We start from the raw sequence: 19,044 nt of genomic DNA, 5'->3' as shown, positions 1-19,044 counted from the left end.
TTTTCTCGAAACTCAATTAAAAAAACTTTGATACAGTTTTTATCAAGGCGTAGAATTTTCATCATGTAACTCGGAGCGTAATCAGGCAATGCTGAACAAGTACTGTCATCATCAATCTCCAAGCTGGTTCCCTGAGTCGTCAAATTTAGTTCTCTTTGCTAAGCGACTTTCATGCTCTTGTTGCAAATGGTACTTCTCGGCTGTCCTCTTTCGCATATCTCCAACTGTCTGTGGATCATTGGTGGCCCATTCCAACACCAGTCGCCTGCCCAGCAAATGGGTGCTCTGGCTGAGAGATGTGAAGGCTTTCTTGGCCTCTGCCAAGCTGTAGTACTCCACGAAACAAAATCCCCTGTGTGTCTCACCTGCAATTCAAAAACATCAAGTGAGAAAGTGATTAAAATTGCATTACCTATTCCAGGTCTGAAATACCATTTATAAGAAGCGAGTATAATTTCTCGGATAAGTAAATAAAATCAGTTTTGAAATTCGCATTGGGTATTTTGTCCTGACACCGCAAGAGATCGAAGGGACATGGGATTAAGGCAATTAAAACAATTGAAAACAATTTTGGTGAAGCAAAATCACATAACCTTAAACTGCTAATTCAGATCTTGGGACTGTTTGTAATGAAATTCACGATACAACAAGGCAAAAATGAAACTTCACCTGCCATCTTTTTCGGCAACCGCAGAAATTTGACCTGACCAAAAGTTGAAAACAACTGCTTTAGTTCTTTCTCCTTCACTTCAAAGGGAATATTCTTCACAAGAATTTTGCATGTCGACACTTCATCTGTCTCCTTAGTTCGCTGGTTGTTTAAGCGACTTGACTTGGGATTGTTCGATGGCCTATTGGAGAGTTTCAACTCTACCGCGTGACCATCCACTAGCTTCCCTTGCATGGTTTTAATAGCCTCCATTGCACTTTCATTACTCTTAAACTGGATAAAGCCATAACCACGAGACAGAACCACGTCTCCTTTCTTATGCGTTGCAATCATTGCGGAATCAATGCTGTCTTCGAACCGACTGAAAGCTTCTTTCAAGCTACTTTCTGTTGTATCAAATGAAATATTTTTTACAAACACGCAAGCATTTTCAGGCAGTTCTTCAGAACCAACAACGTCTGCATTCTGGTTTTGCTCTGTTGCAGTTTCAGCAACTTCGTCCTTTCTGTTTCTTTCGTTTTGAATTTTGAGCAATTTTTCAGGGTCAAAGCAATCTACGGGCGCCCATTCCAAGTACAAAGGCGTGCCTTTAAACTTCGTATAGGCTAATCTCAGAAATGCTTTCTTAGCGTCTGCTTGAGTTTTGAACGTGACCAGGGCACTTAGCCCTGACGGAGGCAAAACAACCTGATCAATTGGTGCATTTTTGGTAAACACATCCTCTAATTCTTGTTTAGATGTTGACACGGGTAAGTTTTTAGCCAAAATTACAGTTTTACTTCTCTTGCCAACTGCTTGACTGAAGGCGTCTAAATTCACTCCATGGTCCAGCAAAAATTGTCTGGTTTCGTTCACAAGTCTGGTTTCACCCAGGGCTATTCTTACAGGTAAACTTGCGTCCTTTCCTTCGGCACTCAAAATTTCCTGTTTCCTCATCCCGTATTGATTCGAAAGCGAATCAGCGACTGTATTTGACCCGATAAACAAGGAATTCCAATTATAACTTTTCATGCTCATGTCTTTCATCTCCTCGCCCTTTTTCTTCTGGTAAGTGGTTTTGAATTCTTGATTTTGACCTGAATCTGACTTCTCAAATTTTGGTTTGCTTGTTGGCTCCCAAGCGGCTGCAACGTGCAATGTTCTGCCTTTTAAACTTGTTCCGTTAAGGGCTTCGTACGCTTTTAAAGCCGATTCTGGTAATAAGAATGTCACAAAACCGTAACCCATAGACTCGTTTGTATCGTAATTTATCGGAATTGAGGTTTCAACAACCTCGCCATGTTTCGCGAACACACTCTCAAGCTCATTTTCTGTCAAAGTATACGGCAAATTCTTCACAAAAAGTCGACCAGTGTCTATAATCTCGGCAGTTTTATTCACAACTTCATTTGCTTTAGTTTCTTCACTTTTATGTTCTGCGCTTTTTAAATCTTTCGAAGTCTCCGAACCTACTTGAACAATTTTCAAAGCAACTCCTTCAACTTCTGCGCCATTTTTAGCCAGAGCTAACTGTAGACTACCAAAACTCTCAGTCGTTACTATAAACTTGTTCTTCTGGTGCTGTTTGAACTTCTTGAATTTTTTAAAATAGAACTTCTTGCCCAAAAATTTTTTCAGATCATAAATATCCCAGGCTGTAGGGAAATTGTACACGTGAATTTTGTACTCCGTGGACGCATGTAGAGCAGATTCGCCCGAAGTGACTTTGCTGCTTAAAAAGTTCAAATCTTGCGACTTTGTGTTGTCTTTACTTGTATCAAGAAAATCTGACGTTGTTTCGTGTCCATCTGCATTGTTCTCAATTGAGGGTTCTTTATGACACGCATTACGTGCGAACTCGATAGCAACGCGAGATCCCTGTCAACCACGATTTGAGAGACACCCATGAAACAACTAGCACAACTTTTTTTGGGAGGGGGAACCACGCTATATTTTGACCTGTCATTCCTCAATCAATGTTAATTCTATATGCAGTTTTAAAAAATCAGTAGCTCTGTATTTGAGCTCTCCGGTAAATGCAAAAATTATTTTATGACAAAGGAACAGATTCGATACAAATACGTTTTTGCTCATTTTTGAACCACTCTCGAAGACAATAGTGTAGTTTCTAAACTAGATTGAGGAAACATTTTTTTAACTTCCAAAAGCTGGCTGCAATCCTACCTTTCTTGTACATAGGTTCAGTCATTTAATATGCTTAATTAATAGATAAATTTTCTATAATAGAAATAACAAATAGCATTTTTAAAAATCTCAACATAGCAACTTTAATTACTGTGATAAACTTAAATTGTTGTCGGGATGAGCTAGCGAAGCATGGAATCAAATTCCAGAAATACTTATGGTGATAATTGTCAGAGCAAGCTGCCTGTGCAGAGCCACAAACGGATTACAAAATTGACGAAGAGGAAGTGCTGAAAGAACAGTATTCGCAAGGCCGGGGCTAATCTTCAACAACAGCATCTTACGGTTCCAAAAATCTATAATCCCATAACTCATTTAATTTTTTTTTTGGAAAGAGCAAGCTACATTTTGAAGTTCATTTGGTCAAAAAAATTAATCCTGTATGTGATTTTAAAACACCAGTAGCTCTGTACTTGATCACTCTGTAACTGATAACTGAAAAGTTCTTTTTATAACAAGAGCATATGCGACACAAACTAGTTTTGCTAATTATTGAACCGCTCTTGGAGACAATAAATAAGAGAGTTCCTACACCAGATTGGTGAATCATTGTTCCGACCCACTTTAGTGGGGGAGGAACTATATACTCAAATGGTTTTTTTTTGTTCAGACAATTTTGGCCGATCGATATAATCATCGTAGAGAGTTGTGAGTGGTATCATTAAAAAGCCCGTCCGGCGTAGAATATCGAATTAAAAAAATTTTTTTTCAATTTTCGCTTTTTATAGGGAGCTAACGAGGTTTAGAGTTGTGTGAATATTAGACGTAATTCAGCTGTATTTATTCACATTTTCTTTATTTTTGACCTAATTTTCATCAATTGTGCCAAAATCTGTTTAAACTGTCAGCTTTAGTGTTGTTGATTTTAACTTTAAAGACAAAGGAGGCTTGCTGAATTGTTCGATCCGAATTTTTGGGCTAGAATTTATGCTTAATTTTTCAAAACTAATGAAACATTTTTCGGGACCAAATTTGGGAAAATTGCTTTTTTAGCCCACTTGCTTTAAATTTGCTGGAAGTAGATACCTTAAAACAGCGGCCATATTCCTTTTAAACTGACAAACAAGCTATTTGTACAAGCTAGTAGTTTTAAACCGACAAACGCTAGTTTTGAGAGTCTTCTGGAATTAAAATTTTGCCAGTTTTTGCTAATTTAAAATCGGTAACTAAACAAAATGCATTTTTATTTTTGATAAACTGAAATCTTGTTAAAACATTGATCTACTTCGCAACAATTTAAACAATTGAGTAATTTGTTAGACGAGCAGCAATATCCGGGCTGATCTTGATCTCGCCGTGGATCCTTACAAAAAAATTCTTTAGATTTTAATGGAGCGCGACCTTTTTTTCAAATATTTCCGCTATGTAAATGTTTTTTATGTAAAATACTGACAAGGTTTTCAAATCAGGGCTCAACTAATGACAGATACTATTTACTCTAAGCGAGGCCCAACGAGATTATATTACAGTTTGAGAGTTAAGCTCATGGTTTTTATGGCTGACCAAAAATTTTATGGAATTCTTGAGTTTTTCTTCATTTGTTATCTTTTTTTGTAGCCCAATGACTTATTGTCCCAAATCAAAGATCCAGTTATTTTTAGGAGGTATAAATGAACCTAGACAATTCTTTCAGTTGTTATCTAATGTCTTATGACTTTGAATGCATTTGTTTTAAGAAAATATCGGTTAATTTTTGAACTTTGCCACTATTTTATCTTATGTTTCTCAAATTCGGGGGCAGTGTCAGTAAAAACAGGCAAAAACCAATTTCCTCTGGGTTATAAATTTATGTCAGTGAAGGTTTTATGTTCAACTAATGGTCTCCTTGTTTTGAGACTATGCGTTTTCAATTTTTTTAAATATTTTTGAGACTAATTGCATAATTTATGAGTTCAATTTGTTTCCTTGTCGAATTATCACATTATTGACCAGTCCAATTGAAAAAAGCATAACAGGGAAAAAGCATAGCGTTGGAAAAAGGCGTATCTGGGTATATTCATTGTTTTTGTTACATAGTTTATGCTTCTTGGGCTGAGACACAATTATCTCGCAATTTTATGGAATTTTTGTTTTTGCCTGTTTGACCTTCTTTTTGTTGTTGTACGCCAAATACCTGATAACGATAGGTCTCAATTGCTTTCCGAGGACGTATAACTCGTCCTTGTAAAAGATTTCCGTTTATAGCTGTTTGTTTAAGTGACTTTCAAATGAAATAAAAAGATTTTTCTTTGAATAATATTCTTTTTGCTTTCATTTTCCTAACCATGTAACTCAATCCCACTAATAAGAAGTCTTAATTACTTTTGTTGATTAGAACTTTTTTCGCGCTTGTTTATACGTTGTGGCTGATTGCTTTGACCGTTAATTTCATACAAATTTTTCGAGATTTTCAAATTATGGGTTTCCTCTGTTGTCATGTCTACGTAGTCCGTTTATAAGGAGGACTTTTTGATGTTAAGATGAGGAGGAAGTGATGATTTACAGTTCTTACAGGTAACATCTTTTAATTATAGTGCCTTGAAAAGTGTCATCTCGTAAAATTGTTTGAAGTATTGGCTTCTTTATATATTTGTTGTTATTTTGTGGGGCCGTGACATCTCATTGTTAACAGGCCCAATTGGCTTCCTGAGGTATTGCAACTTAATCCATCGCTGTTCGTTGAAGTCATAAATCTGTTCTGACTTTTGAAATTATTTGTTTTCAAAAACATTTGAGTTTTTGAGCTTCGTCATTTTTTTAAATACTTTTTCGGTCGCTTCGTAGTTCAGTCTCTGTAAACACAGGTCACAACTCATTTCCAGTGGGCTATAATTTAATCTCTATAACCGTTTTAGCTTCAAACATTTTTTCTTGGCTTTGTTATTACTTTTACTACCAGATTTAATAAAATATTTGAATTTTTTAACATTTGTACTTTTTATAGGATTTTTGTTTTCTTTTTAATTTATAACAATAATCGTAGGTCCCATTGGCTTTGAAATTTTGTGCAAATGAACGTTGCATAATTACATGTCTCAATTGCTTCCTATAGAGATATAAATGAACATTTTAGGGTTTTCAGTTGATATCTAATGACATTAATAACGGTGATAATAATTGTTTTCAAAAAAACGTATTTTTGAACTTCGCATCTCTTTGCTCACTTTGACGACCAGTTAACCAGTCGCGTTGAGGACAGGTTCCATATTTTTACAGAAGTAAATAATGTTGGTTGTTTGATACTTATTATTGTCCTTTCTAATAGTCCTATTATCAACAACGTTCATCGGCCCTCTAGCGTGGCATTATTGTATTCCATTGGTTGTTTATTGAACGATATGTATGTTTTTTAAAGTTTTCTATCTCTTCATCATTTGGTAGCCAATTAAGTCAAGAATGTGGATGAGCGGGGTCGGAACCTTATGTGCGTACGCACATTACCGAGCCTCCTTGTTTTTTTTACTTTTAAAGGAAAGAAAAGCTGGCTGTAGTCCATCGAGTACATGATACGTTCTTTACTATTCAAATAACCACATTTATTTGCTACTATTTCTGCCTTTAAACTTGACTTAGTCAAACTGAACGTCTTAACTTATATTACGGCAGCAGCCACTATAGGCATTCTAGAAAATCACTTCATTTTGATGACCTACGTTTGATGAACTTCCCAACGTACCTACTTTTTTAGCAACAGGGTACAAATCGATTGAAAATCATTTAACGTTAAGAAAATCATAACTTTTCTTTAAGCTTATTTCTGGAGAAAAAAAAGACCACAATTATCAAACACAACAGTTGCTGAAAGAGCTGAACAGAAGGCAGACGACAATGAGAAATCAATTGATATATTAACATTAAATATAGACATATATATAAACACACATATACATATAGTGTTCCTTATCATATTTGACAGAAGTCCTTGTTTCATAGTCTCTCCAATATGAACCTTCACATATATTACCTTAGGGTCCATTCAACCGAAATGATAGTTTTCTTTTCCAAACGTTGTTCGTTCTCTATTGTAGCAATTGCACTCCAAAAGAACGTTAAATGAGGCAGATTAAACAATTCAAACAGTTTCATTTTAGTAACTAATAGCTCGCTCATCGTTCACATTTTTGCAGCTCTTTACTTTTGCTCTTTGATTCAGGTTCATTTGAATGCTAAGCTATCAATCCCTATTGAATACATTTGAGACTCAAATTATGGAACAAAGCGGTTGCAAAGGTAACAATCTGAGATTCTAATGAGATCGATTTTCCACAGCTTAAAAATCGAAGGCCAAATACTGGTTAAATCTAAAACTTTTAAAAAATTCCGGCTGGCAGAAAGCGGTAAAGAACTAAAAAACAGCTAAAAGAAAAACAAAACAAGAGCACCTGCATCAATGAGGTCGTTGAAAATAGAGTCAGTCATTTTCGAGCCGAGTTTGAAGAAAATTTCAACTGAACAATTTCGAACTGAAACCTTTATAGAAGCAATTTCTTCAAACAATATGGTCAGGATAACAAAGATTTTGCGGCTATCGGCGCATTTTCATTCCTCGGACGACAAAGAAACCCAACCCACGAAGAAAAAAGCAGGAGACAAGCCCAAGAAGGAAAAGACCATTCCATTAATCTAAATCTCGGAATTTACTCAGAGCTTAGTAGGGAAATATCATGGTTCACAAAACTAATGGAAATGACTCTCGAATAAATTCAGCGTCGACCAGAGAAGGCGCAATCGTCTGTGAATGGAAAGATGGTCACACCTACAAAATCAGCACTCTCCAGGAAGACGTTCTCAGACTTAGCTATGGCCGTGTAAAATTAATACATTGGTTAAAACTGATATCAATGTTGAGACAGCACAGTGCCCGCGGAAATCAAACAAGCAACCCCTTTCAAAAGCATTTCTGCAACATTTATAACAGTTGAAAGTGAATTAATAGATTTTAAAAAGAAGGGATTTTGAAGTAAAATTTCCCATTTGAATGTTGCGTGCTGTTGGATTGGAACCACAGATGGTTATGATGTCCGACTGAAACCGGGATATCAGATAATGAAAAGTAAAGCTAAAAATATAAATAAAAACAGGTGAGGTGTGTGATGATTGAACTCAAAGATAAATGTAGCCCAATGAAGAAGATCCAGGCCAATCTTTTTGAAGAGGCACAAATCGGAGAAGCTTATATTAATATCTTTGGCCACAGACTAAACTCAATGCTTATTTATAACACATCAAGAGCGAGCAAACACTATATCCTATGTATCTTGGACAATTTCACTGAAGGTAATAGTTATACGACATGTCCCACGCTTACTTGTGATATAAACATAAATACCCGTAAAACAATCAGTTGACCAGAGATTACAAAACTTAATTCCTACAAATAGATTTACATTGCCTCGCGAAGTACCAATTCGGGGCGTAGGCTCATTCCTCATCTCCCTACCTCGGCAATTTTTTCTACAGTAATATGCAAAACTGAAAATCAGGAATTTTAAAGCTGCAGCTCCATATTCATCAATGCAGCTCTATATAATTTGCATTTGATGCTTATTCGATGTTGGGTGCTGTCAGATTTTTTAAATGTATATAGGAGTTGACTTGCCGCCCCTAGTTGACCGAGTACCCTATAAGCGGAGGGGGCATTCTTTTCGTTCTCATATTCCACTTGAAAAATATTGGTTTGTTATTAGAGAAATAACAAACCAATATTTTTCAAGTGAAATATGAGAACGAAAAGAATGCCCCCTCCGCTTATAGGGTACTCGGTCAACTAGGGGCGGCAAGTCAACTCCTATATACATTTAAAAAATCTGACAGCACCCAACATCGAATAAGCATCAAATGCAAATTATATAGAGCTGCATTGATGAATATGGAGCTGCATTATATAGAGCTGTATAGAAAATTGATGAACACACTCAAGATTTAAAAGGCGTCGATTGAATCAAAGAAAAGCACCCTTGGTGAGAAGCACCCTTGGTGTTCAGTTGTTTTGCTTTGATTTGAGAAGGATTCTCCTTGCAAAGTCTCTAGACATGGTTCAACCTCTACATCATCGTATGATTGATCGAGCAGATTTGCTAGTGAATCGCAAATGTACCTATGATGGGTGAACCTATCCTTTGTGCATGCAAAGCATCGGCAACTGTGATCGGCTTTCCACTTGCACAGGTTGAGTGAAATTTGTTGGGTTCTCATCCAAACCTCTGGGCAATTCTATCACGGAATTCTGACTTCGTTAGGTCAAAGTTGTACATTTTCAGAGAGAGAGAGAGAGAGAGAGAAAGAGAGAGTTTTAATTGACCTCTGGGTTTTTAGAATTTGATCTTCGCGCATCATGGTTCTCAGTAAACAATCCTGTTCTTCGATTGCTTCCCTTCGATTTTCTCCAAGAGTCGTAGCAACCTTGACGGAGCTTTTGTACTCCTGGACTTGATCGCTCGGAAGAAGGATGTGGACGCTGCCTTCGCGAACCGGTAGCGATAAAAGTCCCTGTACTTGTTGCTGTATGTACGATGAATAACCATTGATGGTATTAGTTCTTTGCTAATATTTTGGAGGATATTGTCTGCGAATTTGGCATAGTTCCTCCTATAAAAGTCAACTTATTTGACCGCATTTGTGAAGGCTCTCCATAAGCTTTGTTTTTTTTTTGATGTGGCATATGATAACACTGTACCAAACGCCTCGTTCTATGGCGCGGAGTTTATCAAGGAAACTTTTCAGGGAGTGGATTGAGCATGCTGCAATTCCATCTTCACACCATTTTTGAGTAATGTTAGGGTCTGAATTTGCGTGGCGAGGGGTAGTGTCGCTACTCCACAAATTGACATACCTAATTGGCTGCCCTGAGTGGTACCCTCTTGAGATTGGAGGGTTAAATTAGGGCTGTACATGTTTGATGGGTTTTGTTATGAATTCATGAGGAAGGTTAAAACGACTATTATAGTTTTGGTATGTTTTTGAGGGCAAGCAGGAGATTGAGGCGGTTAAATGCGTTTTTCGCCTCGATCATGAGGCTGCCTTCCGTAATTTGATTCTCATATGCGCCCATGAGGGAGTGGCATGTTCAATGCCACATTTTTGGGTCACGGCCGAACTACATTTCAGCCAAGTTGGGTGAGATCTTGCATCACACATTTAATGATGCTTCATCCTAAGATTCTTCGTATTACTTCACCGATGCCTATGGGCCAAACGCCGGGGCATTTGTCTAAAGCGATAAGTCGTCATGCATTATAGGAATCAGGGAACGAGAGCTTTTCTGTGGCAACTCGGTTGGCTAGTTTTAAGAGAATTTTGCATAGGTCGCAGGACGATGCTTTGAACGAGTTAAGAAGCCACCGTCCCCATTCCTGAGCAACGAGGCTTGAAGTCCCATGGCTTCCACTTTGTTTTCACAGCAGCTCTTCGAATAGCAACATTGCAAACATCGAGAAAGGGTATGGTAGTGAATTAGGTGGGTCGTCGGGTATTATCAATTCCGGTTTAAAGGGTTTACTTTTTGGATGCTTCGCCTGCAGGATTTGGAGTGCTGTTTAAAACAGCCCAATGACTGTTGCTTTTTCATTTAAAGAGATGACGCTCCCTTTGATTCTTCGCTTTGGCATCTGATAGCGTTTTAAGATCATGTTTGAAGTCATTTGTTTATCAAACTTTTTATATTCGTTGAGGCCTAGTTTCGCTTTGCTCTTTACGAGTCGCTCTTGTAAAGCCGTCGCTTCGGCGAAGATTTCATTAATGTTGCCTGATATCCATTGATCAAGGCAATGGTTTTCCCGAGGGTTCCGTCATTGCCTCCTTTGGTTCGCGGAAGGATCAGGTGGGGCATAGTAAAAGCCCAGATCATGGCGGCATAGTAAAAGCCCAGATCCGCCTTTTCAGCGTGTCTAGTTGCTGAAAGTGACTAATGTTTCATTGAACCCCCTGCTTTGGTTCTGCTGATCAAGAAGAACGCAGCTGAACCGTGAAAAAAATACAATTTCTTTTGCAGATACAAATTTCCTAAACAATAAAAACTTACGTAATAATTATATTTTGACGTGGAATTAGAATTCACTAAAATCAAAGAGTTCTCAACGTTTTTACTTGCTTCGCATTTCTCTTCCCCGAATTTTAATTTGGTCCAATCGAATTAAATCTCATGAATAGCTACAATAGAGACATTGATTAAGAAATACTCCTCTGAGAATTAAACCTGGAGATAATTGTTGCTGGGAATTTACAGTAGAAACTAATGAGTCTCACACCCACGTCGGATGTTTCTTTAGAACTAAGCGCTCTTGTGTCCCTTCACATGAGGCATAACTGAATATACACAAAAACCGATAATATTTTGTGGTTATCAAACATAGCCGGCAGATTGCCGGAATAGCTGCGAAAGAATAGACCTGCGTGCCATATTATTATTATTATTATTATTATGACTTCGTGGATATGCCACTGGGATGTTATTCCCGCTGTTAGGTTCTAGGATGTGCACGACAGTTTTCACAGATAGAAATGAATGTCCATGTGTAAGGATTCTGCTCAATCCAGCTCCTTTCCAAATAGCTCCACATGTATTCAATGAGTTTCCTCTTCAGTTGCTGCTCACAGAAGAAGTCCATCACTTTCTGGATGACGTTCACTCGGAACCCCGTTCTGTACCAGAAGTACAATCTCTGAACCTCATATTTGGCCTCTGGGAGTGCCACTCTTTTCCTTCTGTCCTCTCCAACAACTCGGATTTCTGAGAATTCCACATCATACTTGCCGCTCAGAAGGCTACTAAACATCAACAGATCTTTCAATACTTTAAAATAAAGTGGTGGTAGTAGATTCGATTTTAAAATAGCGTCCTTGTAGTCAATACTCCCGCAGATCCATCTCATTGCTTTCTTGTGGAAGGATTCCATGATCTGGTATTCAGACTTTCTAAGTCTAAGTTCCCAGCATTCCGATGAGAAGAGCAGAATTGGTGAAAGAATGGTTCTATACAAGTGTACTTTTGATTCCTGTGGTAAAGCCATAGAAGTGTTTCGTCGCAGATGGAACAGTGACTTCACTGCTTTGCCGACTCGGTGTTTAGCATGGTCTCCCCAGTTTAGATGCCGATTTACAATCAGACCAACATCTTTAACGAGGTCTTTACTTTCAATCGGGTTATTACCAAGCATGAACTGCATCTGGTTCAGAGTCTTTGGTCGATTTCCAACTTTGAATTCGGTTACAGAGCATTTCTTACTATTGAACAACAGATGATTTTGAGCACTCCAATAGTGTAAGTTATTTATGTCCTCCTGTAGCTTCTGTACTGAGGTGTCATCTCCGTTGAATATCACCTTGAGATCATCTGCAAAGAGCAGGGCAAGTGAAGAAAAAACAACATTGGGAAGGTCATTTATGTATATCAAGAATAGGAGCGGGCCAAGGACAGATCCTTGGGGGACGCCTCCTGTGATCACGAGGGGTTCGCTTTTAACATTGTTGATTTTAACTTTTTGGGTTCTACCGCTTAAGTAGCCACGTACTAATTCAAATACTCCCTCAGACAAATCAAGTTGTAGTAATTTCCGTAGGAGCTGGCTGTGTTTGATCTTATCGAAGGCTTTCGAAAATTCAAATAGGACAAGAAAGTTCACGGAATGTGCAGATCCAATCATTTTGTAGATTTGGGTCAAGCTGTAGAGTAATTGAACAACAACAGAACGTTTCGTTCGGAATCCGTATTGTTAATTACTTATCTCTGCTCCGAAGGCTTTCATCAGTGCTCGAAACATGAACTTCTCGAATAGTTTTGAGACTATGTTCAGCAGTGTCACAGGACGGTAGTTGGATACTTCTTTTCTATCATTGTCTTTGAATATGGGTGATACGATGCCAATTTTCCATTCCGACGGAAACTTCCTTAGTCGCTTGTTGTTCGCAAACAGATTTTTCAACGATGAGACTACAACGTTGAAAGTTTTCTTCAGGAATACTCGTGGGATTTCATCGTTTCCGCGGCTTTTGTTTGGGTCTAATCGCTCCAGTTCAGCCCTGATCTCCGCTTCACTGGATTCCAGCTGGATGCTGCCAAAGCGATGTCCACTTGGAGGTTCGAAGTACTCGTAATCATCATCTGTTACAACAGATGCGAAATATGAATTGAAGAGTTTCGCTTTTTCTTCATCCAATCTTGCTTCACAGTTAGTGGCTTCTGATTGAATCATGGGTGGCAAGTTGTCTCTCTTCAAACTTTTCAAGTACTTGAATATTTTCTGCTTGTTTCTCGTGGCGAAGAGAGATTTCTCATACTCAGCTCGATTTTCGTCTTGCATTCTTTCGCAAATTTGCGACAGTAGTAATAACTTCCTTGATTGCTGAGAACCTTTCTTGGCAATTTTCCTTTGCTCTGTCGCCAGTTGGTTAAGATGATGAGAAGTTTCCTGGGTGAACCACGGTGGATAGCTTTGGCGTTTCTTCGTTCTTTTTGGGGTGTGCCTGTCAATCAGCTTGAATAACCATTTGTAACAAAGACTCGTATTGACGTCGATATTGCTATAGCAATATGATAGAGATAGAAACAGATACAGATCTAAATTGAAAAAAAATCGACGCCGCTCAAAAAACTAGGCTAAAAAACATTCAGCGATAAATCAATAAAGCTTGTTAAAATTCATTCCACAGAAGCCTCTTATTAGGGACCTTTACTGCACATATGAGTTCCTTTGACCTTAAACAAATTCAAATTAAACCTAAGTTTTAAAGTGCAAAAGTCATTTTATTGAGTGAGGTAAGTCACGTATGATCAAAATCTAATCACGCAAATAACCTAAAATCTTTCGCTAAAGCGAGTGAGAAATGACGTCACGCGCGCAAATGCCGTTAGTGACAAGAAGTCATTCAGAAAATTTGACTTCTTCAGCTTTGCTGTGTGAAAATGTAAAACGAAAAAAGAGCGTCAGACGACGAAACAAAAAACATAGCAGGACAAGTCCTGACGTACAATTCAAAGAATTTTCATTGACTAAACAGAAAACTAGACCTAGAACGGACTATGAATGGATTGGAAAAACCATTTAGAAAAAAATCCGATCCAAAAAAACAGTAAAAATCGAAGTCAAATTGCCGCATGTGAACAGAAAACCACTAGCGAGAAAGCGAATTTTTGAACACCATTTTCTCACTCTACTTTAAATTTGGAGCGAAAAAAAATTCACGCCGCAAAATACTCGCTTTTTCGCTCCACTTCCTGTTTCGGCGTGACCAAAATCACTACTCCAATTTGACTTCAAAAATCATGAAAATGTGTGAACAGATCTTAAAAAAAGACAGCGCCCCAATACAATTCAAATTCTTTGAATTGTAAAAAACCAAGAGCACCGCAATATAGCTACGCTCAGCTTACAGCTTCGCAGCTATAAAAAGATTTCCGTCTCATATCTGGGAAGCTCTTTCCTATTTCTCTCATATCACAGCTGGGAAACTCTTTCCTTTCTGCACTGAAATAAAAAAAAACTAAGCTCATTGCTTCGCCCTTCGTCATGTAATTATATTTACAAGCACTAGCTTATTGAAGCTGTTTTAGTGACTGAGCGAACTTCTTATTTTCCCCAAAAAAGCTTGGATTACTGTCTTCAATTCATAGGTGTCAGCTCATTCCTTTCCTTCAGGAAACACTTGTCAAGCTTCGTCTTGCACAATTCTGCCTCCTCTTCTGAATTAAAACCAACAAAAGCAAAACTTCTTGCCACTCCTTCTCGTGTTTTCTTCAATTGCACATTAGTAACAGTGGAAAACTTCTGAAAGAACTCTAGCAGGTCCTTTTCTTTCGCTGATTTCGGTATGTTCTTGATAATAAGTTTCGAGCTTTTCATTGCATTCTTAAAGAATTTAACAAAATGCTTGTCAACGCGTCATATTTAAAAAAGATCATTAAAGGCAAGTGGATCTTTTCCTTTTGTGCCCCTCTAGCTTAGTGGGTGCATATTATTTGCCCCCCCCCCCCACCCCACCCCCCCCCCCCCCCCCCAGAAGCACGTGCCATATTTTTAGATAATGATTTACTATGTAATGGCACGTGCTCTGTAAAAGGTGGAGCATAACGTACTGCGGGCACAAACGGAAAAGATTCAAGAAAGCCACTCCCCTATAAGGGTAGTCAGTCAACTCGGGGGCAGCAAATCAAAACATGTAAACATTATCCTACGTAACCGATGCGTTACTTTCCGAGGGAAAGGAGTCGAGCGCGAATCATGTTAAAACTGGTTTCATGCAAAATGCTAAGGTATTACTGACACGGAGTATAAAACCATAAAGCAAATTGTATGGATCTGTTCCTATTGTGCAGAAAAAGGTACAACAGAGGACACAGGGGAAATAAAATTATTCAACAAGTATGTGGATGGCATAGTGTGCACTGTTAAGGGGAATCCTGTTAAGGAGAGTACCTTGAATATGCGAATTCCCTTCACAAAAATGTACAATTCAGTCTTGCGACACCCACCGGCAATGAAAACCAGGCTTTCCAGTATCCAACTGATTGGTCTTCTAATATTGTTAATGAGACATTTGATAAAATAGTCAAAAAAGAAAAGGCTACAGCATAACCCTCCGAGAAACAACTCAAAACAATTACAAGTCTCAAAAGAAATGAGCTTAAGCCGATGTTTTTCGTTAAGTACAGAGGAAACTTCAACCAAATTTTTGCGAGTATAAACTAGCCGACATGTTACCCTTAGAATTTCGAAACATCAAAAGTAAAAGTCCCATGTGGGACAACAACTTGATATTTGTAGCACTTCGCATGATAGCACTTTCTCGATGCATGCCGCGATGTTGAAAAACTAATGACAATGGAAGCGCTCAACATCAGAAATCAAAGACTGCAACGAAATACGCGCGACGGTTACGAGAGACGGAAATTGACATTTTGAAGTATTATTTCAAAGGCCAAAGAATTGACTTTTGAAATTCAAAAACACTTCAGTGACATGTAATTTCGAAATATTGTCAACACCAACAACTCAGGCATAGCCAAAACAAGGGAGAGCCATAACAACAGATAGCCAGGAGAGTAAAAACTCCTTTTCACGAAATGAAAACAAAAAACGAGAACTTTAAAGAGTTCGGAATAAAGATTATACGTATTTTTGGTTTTTTAAACGTAAATAAAATGTTTTAAATGTAATTCTATCTGTACAAAGTACCAAAAGTTTGTTGATTTTACCCCTTTTTGGAAGAATTCGATAGACAAACTCAATAACAATCATATACACTTTATAAATAATTTTAGTCGATTGTCAATTTTAAATGTTAATTCGTTTTTCTGCACCTCAATACATTTATATATTCCGATAGTAGTCAAAAACAAAGCACATAAAGCGAGAAAGATCACCAACGAAGAGCAATAAGAATCAATACAAAATGCTGCAAATTTGAATCATTATTTGAAACAAAATTATCCAGACATATAGGAAAACAGCCGCCATTAGTCTACAATAGTTCCCATCGAGGATTCTGATGCAGAACACCGGCCCCATGGAGGCGAAATTTGGAACAACGCAACAGTGCGACTGATATAGCAGCTTAGATTATGCTCCACTTCTCTTTCTGTGTAACTTGATTTTTTCGGTAACTGTTCATTCAATCTTATGTGAATAAGTGGAAATTGAAATAATATTTTTTCAAAGGTGTTGCCTTAGTGATTAATTCTTGCCTGCTTTTTGTTTTTCGAAAAAATAAAAGGTTTCTTTTGATCCAATTAGAGCTGATTTTTTGTAAATCAAAACAAATGAAAATCAAACTTTATTAAAAACAGATATTTCATGAGTGAACATTCGCATAAAAACTACACAGCTAATGGCTCTATTTGATGGTTCATTTTTCAGTAGTTTTTTATTCGAACGTACTCAACAAAAAATTACGGTAATTTTTGAAATATTGGATCCTCATAAAATAATAAAAGTATCAGTCAGCAGTAGACATGTGGCTTTGTTTGAAAAATAAAATTGATTTTCTAGGTGACATGTTGTAGGCTAATTTTTTTTTAGCGAAACAACAAAATGAAAAAATGCCATGTGGTTATTGAAATTGTAGAAAGACTTATGAACACTTTAATAGATCAACAAAAAGATCATGAATAAAACATTAAAGACGTAACGAAAACCTTCACTAACGTACAACTAAATTCCGCAGAAATCTTGTTTTATTGCGTTCTTTAAAAATTGAATGAAATCGTTTTTGTTAATAATGGAAAAAATTTAGGTTGCAATTTACCTGATGATGCTAGATATAGCAAAAAAATTTTTAACAAAATTTTAAATTTGATTATTATTTAGCGACTAATTGACTAATAGTTAGTGTTTCAAAAAGTCATCATTTTAAGCAAGAGGTTAGTAGAAGATTTAGAGGGGCGAGAAGCGAAGTTCTTTGAAAAAATAGCAATTTCAAAATTAATAAATAATTTGGCAGGCAATTCTTTTTGACGGCAGGCAATTAATGACGTCACATATGACAATCGCAGGATCTCCTACCCCATTTTATTTTGTTACCAGGAATAAGATCGCACTATTTCGCGAATTACCGATTGAATGTCATTTGCAATTCTGATGGACTTAAGCAATTCACAACTCAGGAAAGGATATTTGTCGATTGTCAATTTTAAAGGTTAATTCGTTTATGTGCACCTCAATACATTTATATATTCTGATAGTGGTAAAAAACAAAGCACCTCAAGCGAGAAAGATCACCAACGAAGAGCAATGAGAATCAATACAAAATGCTGCAAATTTGAATCATTATTTGAAACAAATTTAGCGAGACATATAGGAAAGCAGCCACCATTAGTCTACCACAGTTCCCATCGAAGATTCTGATGCAGAACACCGGCCCCACGGAGGCGGAATTTGGAACAACGCAACAGTGCGACTGATATAGCAGCTTAGATTATGCTCCACTTTTCTTTCTGTGTAACTTACTTTTTTCGGTAACTGTTCGTTCAATCTTATGTGAATAAGTAGAAATTGAAATAATTTTTTTCCAAAGGTTGCCTTATTGATTAATTCTTGCCTGCTTTTTGTTTTTCAAAAAATAAAAGGTGTCTTTTGATCCAATTAGAGCTGATTTTTTGTAAATCAAAACAAATGAAAATCAAACATTATTAAAAACAGATATTTCATGAGTGAACATTCGCATTAAAACTACACAGCTAATGGCTCTATTTGATGGTTCATTTTTCAGTAGTTTTTTTTATTCGAACGTACTAAACAAAAAATTACGGTAACTTTTGAAATATTGGATCCTCATAAAATAATAAAAGTATCAGTCAGCAGTAGGCATGTGGCTTTGTTTGAAAAATAAAATTGATTTTCTATGTGGCATGTTGTAGGCTTATCTTTTTTTAAGCGAAACAACAAAATAAAAAAATGCCATGTGGTTATTGAAATTGTAGAAAGACATATGAACACTGTAATAGATCAACAAAGAGATCATGAATAAAACATTAAAGACGTAACGAAAAGCCTCACTAACGAACAACTAAATTCCGAAGAAATCTTGTTTTATTGCGTTCTTTAAAAACCGATTTAGGGGGGCGAGAAGCGAATTTCTTTGAAAAAATAACAATTTCAAAATTAATAGATAATTTGGCAGGCAAATGTTTATGACGGCAGGCAATTAATGACGTCACATATGACAATCGCAGGATCTCCTACCCCATTTTATTTTGTTACCAGGTTTAAGATCGCACTATTTCGCGAATTACCGATTGAATGTCATTTGCAATTCTGATGGACTTAAGCAATTCACTACTCAGGAAAGGATATCTAAACGGCATGACGCCATCATAAGACACTAAAAAACATAGATCAATTTCTAAATCCTTTAACAGTGACGATCTGTGTAAATTTTGACAGAAAATTTGTTCCGGTTGAGAGCGACGGTTACTAGCCACATAGCAAAAGCCCACTTGAAAAACTCAAGAATCTCCTTTATATCGGAATATTTTTTCCTCAAGACAACTATGCAAAAAATCTTCAGAAGGAAGCATAAGTCTTTGTTTGTCCTTTAGTAGTAGCGCCAATTGAATGAAATCGTTTTTGTTAATAATAGAAAAAATTTAGGTTGCAATTTACCTGATGATGCTATATATAGCAAAAAAAATTTTAACAAAATTTTAAATTTGATTATTATTTAGCAATTAATTGACTAATAGTTAGTGTTTCAAAAATTCATCATTTTAAGCAAGAGGT

General features: G+C 37.0%; 2 protein-coding genes across 2 annotated transcripts; both read right to left on the bottom strand.

Annotated features, from left to right (window-relative positions):
- LOC142335106 (putative RNA-binding protein 19) lies at positions 1 to 14,745 on the bottom strand. The gene is made up of 4 exons (XM_075383463.1): positions 14,474 to 14,745; positions 7,142 to 7,157; positions 670 to 2,527; positions 1 to 365 (listed from the first exon to the last, which is right to left on the bottom strand). Exons 1-4 carry the CDS (start codon positions 14,668 to 14,670, stop codon positions 112 to 114), a joined length of 2,325 nt encoding a protein of 774 aa, XP_075239578.1. The 5' UTR covers positions 14,671 to 14,745; the 3' UTR covers positions 1 to 111.
- LOC142335099 (uncharacterized) lies at positions 2,526 to 11,866 on the bottom strand. Its single transcript, XM_075383451.1, has 2 exons — positions 8,876 to 11,866; positions 2,526 to 2,563 (listed from the first exon to the last, which is right to left on the bottom strand). The coding sequence occupies exon 1, from the start codon at positions 11,839 to 11,841 to the stop codon at positions 11,293 to 11,295; it is 549 nt and encodes a 182-aa protein (XP_075239566.1). The 5' UTR covers positions 11,842 to 11,866; the 3' UTR covers positions 2,526 to 2,563; positions 8,876 to 11,292.
- Positions 14,746 to 19,044: the final 4,299 nt, after the last annotated feature.

This window comes from Convolutriloba macropyga, chromosome 1 (genome assembly GCF_964194025.1).
Source record: "Convolutriloba macropyga chromosome 1, txConMacr16.3, whole genome shotgun sequence".
In the NCBI taxonomy this organism is placed as follows: Eukaryota; Metazoa; Xenacoelomorpha; order Acoela; family Convolutidae; genus Convolutriloba; species Convolutriloba macropyga.
This window is presented reverse-complemented; position numbering and strand designations above follow the sequence as displayed.